This window comes from Solanum dulcamara, chromosome 1, assembly GCF_947179165.1.
Source record: "Solanum dulcamara chromosome 1, daSolDulc1.2, whole genome shotgun sequence".
NCBI classification, from domain to species: Eukaryota; Viridiplantae; Streptophyta; class Magnoliopsida; order Solanales; family Solanaceae; genus Solanum; species Solanum dulcamara.
In genome coordinates, this window is record NC_077237.1 from 59893211 (window position 1) to 59898587 (window position 5377).

The 5377-nt window shown below is 35.8% G+C and overlaps 1 protein-coding gene across 1 annotated transcript; it reads left to right on the top strand.

Annotated features, from left to right (window-relative positions):
• The first annotated feature begins 1179 nt into the window (after nucleotides 1–1179).
• Nucleotides 1180–5025, top strand: LOC129889785 (rhamnogalacturonan I rhamnosyltransferase 1-like). Its single transcript, XM_055965273.1, has 8 exons — nucleotides 1180–1954; nucleotides 2702–2769; nucleotides 2865–2953; nucleotides 3068–3233; nucleotides 3318–3607; nucleotides 3683–3887; nucleotides 3982–4139; nucleotides 4372–5025. Exons 1-8 carry the CDS (start codon nucleotides 1651–1653, stop codon nucleotides 4622–4624), a joined length of 1533 nt encoding a protein of 510 aa, XP_055821248.1. The 5' UTR covers nucleotides 1180–1650; the 3' UTR covers nucleotides 4625–5025.
• The last annotated feature ends 352 nt before the right edge of the window (nucleotides 5026–5377 follow it).

Here is a 5377-nt window from a genome sequence, read left to right on the forward strand (position 1 = left end):
CATTTATAGTACAGTTTTAATACACTTTTAATACATATTAACGAGAATAATTTATAAAACTCATATCATACAATTTTTATTCATTGATAATATATTTATCACACAATTTAATACACTTATAATACATTGTGTCAATTTCTTACCAAACTATTATAATATATTTTAAAACACTTATAATAAATTTATATTGCATGCATAATTCACTTTTAATACATGACAAATAAATCATAATATTGCTATGTATAGCTATAAGTGGTAATAAATAAAAAATATCGCTAAAATAAATAATTATTTATTAAAAAGTGTTCTCCCTAATAATTTTTTCAAAAAATTCCAAATGACTTACTATATATAACTCTTGATAGAATTACTCATTTTCAACTTTGCTCTCTCAATTTCATATAAATTCATCGATCTCACCTAAACGGACAATATAAAACTCTATAATTAGTATAATAAGCCTTCGATGGGATAATTTAACACTCTAAACGTGTAGGGAGTTACAAAAGTATTGGGTGAAAATGATTAGATAGGATATGGCATATTTTTAATTTATCAAGGACATGACAATAGATAGGAGAATTGTAAATTAGGGTAGAAGGTCACTAGGTAGTCAAGCGTTATCGGCGGGTAGACTTGGTGGTAGTTTGCAGCACCGTACTTGTTATGGTTGTTTGCAGTTTCTTACAACATTATAATATTATTCTCGTAGTTATTTTTTCTTCAATTTCAGTTACCACCTCTGCTTCTTGTGCGTCGGTTATTACATTATATAGTTGTTGTTATCATTTGTGTTGAATGTTATGTAATGCTTTCTGTTTGTTTGCCATGTCTTGTTCATTTTCGTATTTTTTTTGGCAAACTGTTTCGAAATGCCCTTCTTGAAGTCGAAGGTCTATCGAAAACAACCTCATTACCTTAATGAGATGAGGATAAAATATATGGACACCTTACTCCCTCCAAACCCTTATTCTTGTTATATTGTTTCCAATACTATATTTGATTTGCTCCATATATTGTTAAAACAAAAAAACATCGTAGTTGGTTCGTTGTTTTAAATGCCAATATTGTCTACTCGTAAGTACCAAGTACGAACAAACAAGACGGAGTAATCTAGTTCTATCTAATATTCCCATGGCTTTGCTAAGCAAATCCATGTAGTTGCAGCACAAGAAAAGCATAGCTGGAACATGAAAGAAATGTGAACTTGTCCACATGAGATAATTACCACTTTCCAACCAATGAGAATGCTTAAGAAATAATCAGGTGCATTTAGCGACACCATTCTTCAACCTACGATACGGTAGGTGCGTGCTTATCGCGCGCTCTCTCTCTCTCTCTCCTACTCTCATCCTCATCTACCTTTTGGCCCACCGGCGTTTCAAGATAAATCCCTTTAGATCTCACAATTTATCAAGAAACTGGAGTTGGACACTGATTGATTTCGTATCCTATTTTACTTTTACCTTAGTGTTCAAATCTGTCTTAGTGATTCGTCGGACTGTCCGTTACAGTTTAAAAATACAAAAGCCGAGTAAGCTTGCTGGGGACTTTCTGGATCCTACATTATCCGAAAGACATATTTTAAACTTTTTTCTTTGTTTGTCGGTATAATCTGATAGTGGGTGTTGCAATTAGTATGGGAGGGACATGTGCAGAATAGAGGGAGAAATGGAAGAGAGGGAAAGGAGAAGAAGGAGGTGGGGATTGGGGCTAAAAGGGACAGCTTTAGGAGATAATCGTGTGGAGAAACTGAAGAGTTGTATAGTTTTCCCGCGGTCCAGAGTGAAGCTATGGATAATAAGGGCTACAACAATGGTGCTGTTGTGGACATGCTTGGTCCAATTGACGACATTGAGGGAACTTTTGGGGCCTAGTGTTTTCAAAGGATGTCCTTCCTGCTTTTCGCAGGAGTCTGCTACATCATTCCTTGTTAAATCAGTTCCACCAAAGAGTGAGTAGCTTTATTTCTTTCCTTTTAACTACTCTAGTGTTATTGATATGTGAGTATGTTTTCCCTTATACTCTTTCCCAAAATATGAGGGTTACATTAGGTAAAATCTGCGAGAAAGCTGTCTATGATGAGACCCAAATTTACTATTTTGGGATTAAGACATAATTGATAGATTACATCTTTTTTCAACTATTGTACTTGTAGACATAATTTGTATGGTAATGATATAGTAGTATTTTTAAGAACTGAAAACCGAAGTTTTCAATACCGTTCCATGCCCACCCCTATCAGTCATGATGATGAACAAAAGGAAGCAACTATGGAAATTGCGTTTTGGAAAAGAGAATAATGCTTTTTCCTAAGAAAATATGAAACTATTGATGCATATAGATTAATGTTATGTATGCACATTGTTGAAGGAGGACTTGTTAATGAAGGGATCTTTCTCCAATCATGGGATTTTTATGGCATGATGCTGATTATAGCATAGAATTTCGAAACATGTTGTTAAGATGTTTGAGTATATTGCTAGATATCTTAGTTGAATAACTAAAAGGGTTCATATTCAAGTTGCTGTCAGCAGTTATTCTATACAAAACGAAAAAATTGTTGGTTAATTTCCTTCTCTGTGCATATGTTTGATTTTTTCTCTGTTGCATATCTCCCCATGGTTTTACAGTTGTGACTTGACTTCTAATCCAAACAATTAGCGAGACTGACCGTTCTAATGATTATTTCTGAATTCAGGGGTTTACCAGAATAATGGTTATCTCATGGTTTCATGTAATGGAGGTCTTAATCAAATGCGAGCAGCAGTGAGTTACTTTAGCTCATGTCAATGTAATAAGACAAGATTACACCATTCTGAATTTGACTCTCCCCTTTTTCTTTGCTTTTTGTGTTGTTCCAGATATGTGATATGGTTGCTATAGCAAGATATTTGAATGTGACTCTTATAGTGCCCGAGCTGGATAAAACCTCCTTTTGGGCTGATCCGAGGTATGTGTCCTTGAGTATCTTGAATTTTTTTTGGTGATCTTATGAATCACAAGCTTCTTTAGAAAAAGTATGATGATCTGTAGTACAATTTAAAAATGCAATTTTGAGTTGCAGTGAATTTCAAGACATATTTGATGTTGATCATTTTATAACGTCCTTGAGGGATGAAGTTCGAATATTGAAAGAGCTACCCGCAAGACTGAAGAGGAGAGTAGTGCTAGGAATAGTTTATACCATGCCTCCTATTAGTTGGTCTGATATTTCTTACTACCAAAATCAGGTTTGTGCTTTGATGCCACAATGTGTTGTACTTGATACTTGCAGCCTCTTTCCTAGTAATAACGGTCACATTTGCTGAATACAGGTACTTCCGTTGATTCGGAAATATAAAGTTGTTCACTTGAACAGAACTGATGCTCGGCTTGCTAATAATGGTCAACCTTTTGAAATTCAAAAGCTGCGATGCCGAGTCAATTTTAGTGCCTTAAAATTTACCCCTCAGATAGAAGAGTTGGGTAAAAAGGTTATTCGACTTCTCAGGCAAAAGGGTCGTTTTATGGTGCTGCACCTGAGGTATGAAATGGATATGTTAGCTTTCTCTGGCTGTAATCAGGGTTGCAACAAGGAGGAGGTTGAAGAGTTGACAAGAATGAGGTGAAGTAATATCTTGTATTCAGCGGTGGCCTCAAGTTATCCCTCTTTCGTTGTCTGATATAAATCCTTTTACAGATACGCTTATCCGTGGTGGAAAGAAAAAATCATAAACTCTGAATTGAAAAGGAGAGATGGTCTCTGTCCTTTGACACCCGAGGAGACTTCCCTTACTTTAAGGGCATTAGACATTGATCCTAGCATCCAAGTTTATATTGCTGCTGGGGAGATATATGGTGGGACAAGGAGAATGGCGACTCTTGCGGCAGCTTATCCAAATTTGGTAGTCAGAAAGTGCCAAGTTTTTCTTTAAGCTTTGGAATATGTTTTCCTGAATTGGCTGACTCGCCTTTTGTGCTGGGTCTTGTTATGAGCAGGTAAGGAAGGAAACACTACTAGAGCCTTCTGAGCTTAGGGTCTTTCAAAATCACTCTTCACAGATGGCAGCACTAGATTATCTTGTTTCCCTGGATAGTGATATCTTTGTTCCAACATATGATGGAAACATGGCTAAAGTTGTTGAAGGACATCGCAGGTATTTTGTGCTGATAAAGTTCTCTATTTATGCAAAACCTATTAGGAGCCGTGGAAGAAATAAATAGGGTTTGCATGCTTTATAGGTAGCCTCTCATTAAAGATACATATTATTGTGAAATATTCTGCTGGTTAATCATCTCATTTCAATTTTAGCTTCTGTTGCAGAGAATGTTCTTTATAATTAGCTTTTGATCAAGTACTTCTATGTAAAAGTCTCCCATTCTATGCAGACATCTTGGTTTCAAGAAAACGATTTTACTGGACAGAAAGCTCCTCGTAGATTTGATAGACCAGTATAATGGTGGATCATTTACTTGGAATGAGTTTTCTGCTGCTGTTAAGGAAGCTCACACTGAACGCATGGGAAACCCTACTAAGAGGTTGGTTATTCCTGACCGACCTAAAGAAGAGGATTATTTCTACTCCAACCCATGGGAATGCTTAGAACCATCTAATGAGAGTGAAACAGCAAGTAGCATATAAATCATGGTGGTGGTAAGATATAATCTATGAGAAGGAAAGACTGTCATGCAGTTCTGTGGCATTCTTAGAGAAAACTTCTCAACACTGCATGACAGTTGAGAAACAGGATATCGCTGGAGGCGGCTGTTGAATTTCAGGAGGAGGTGCATTTCTGAGCCCTAGAAGACCTTGGTAGCCTCGGGGTGGGTACATTAGAATGTCGTACGTCAATTAATAATCGATTTCATGTATAGAAGCTGGCCTGTCGTTTCTGAGTTACATCCGTGCAGTGTATACAAGCGGGGTGAAATGTAGATTTGTATTACTGGAAGGAGGATTCACCAATACCTTAGTTCGGGGTTCCATTCTTTTCCTTGTAACCCATTTAAACACTTGGCTGATTATTCTTCATAGTTCATGTACTTGGCTGATTATTCTTCATAGTTCATGTTATTCGTAACATGACAGAGTTTTGATCATTTTTTAGGTTAAGTTTTTTATAGAACTTCTACATCCATTTAGCTAATCAAGTTCATATTGAGATGTATTAATGAATTTAGTATTTAAAAAGAAAAATTTATGGTAGTTACATTATTTTTACATCAGCACAACCACTAGCAAGGCCTATAATTTTCTAGGATCAATGTAGATCTAGCTAAAGAGGGTACAATGGAATGAAAAAAGAAGAAGATCCACATAAGTAATATTTATTAGTGGGGAATATGATTTAGTATAGGTGATATTATTAGTGGGTAATATATTTAACTTATTTCT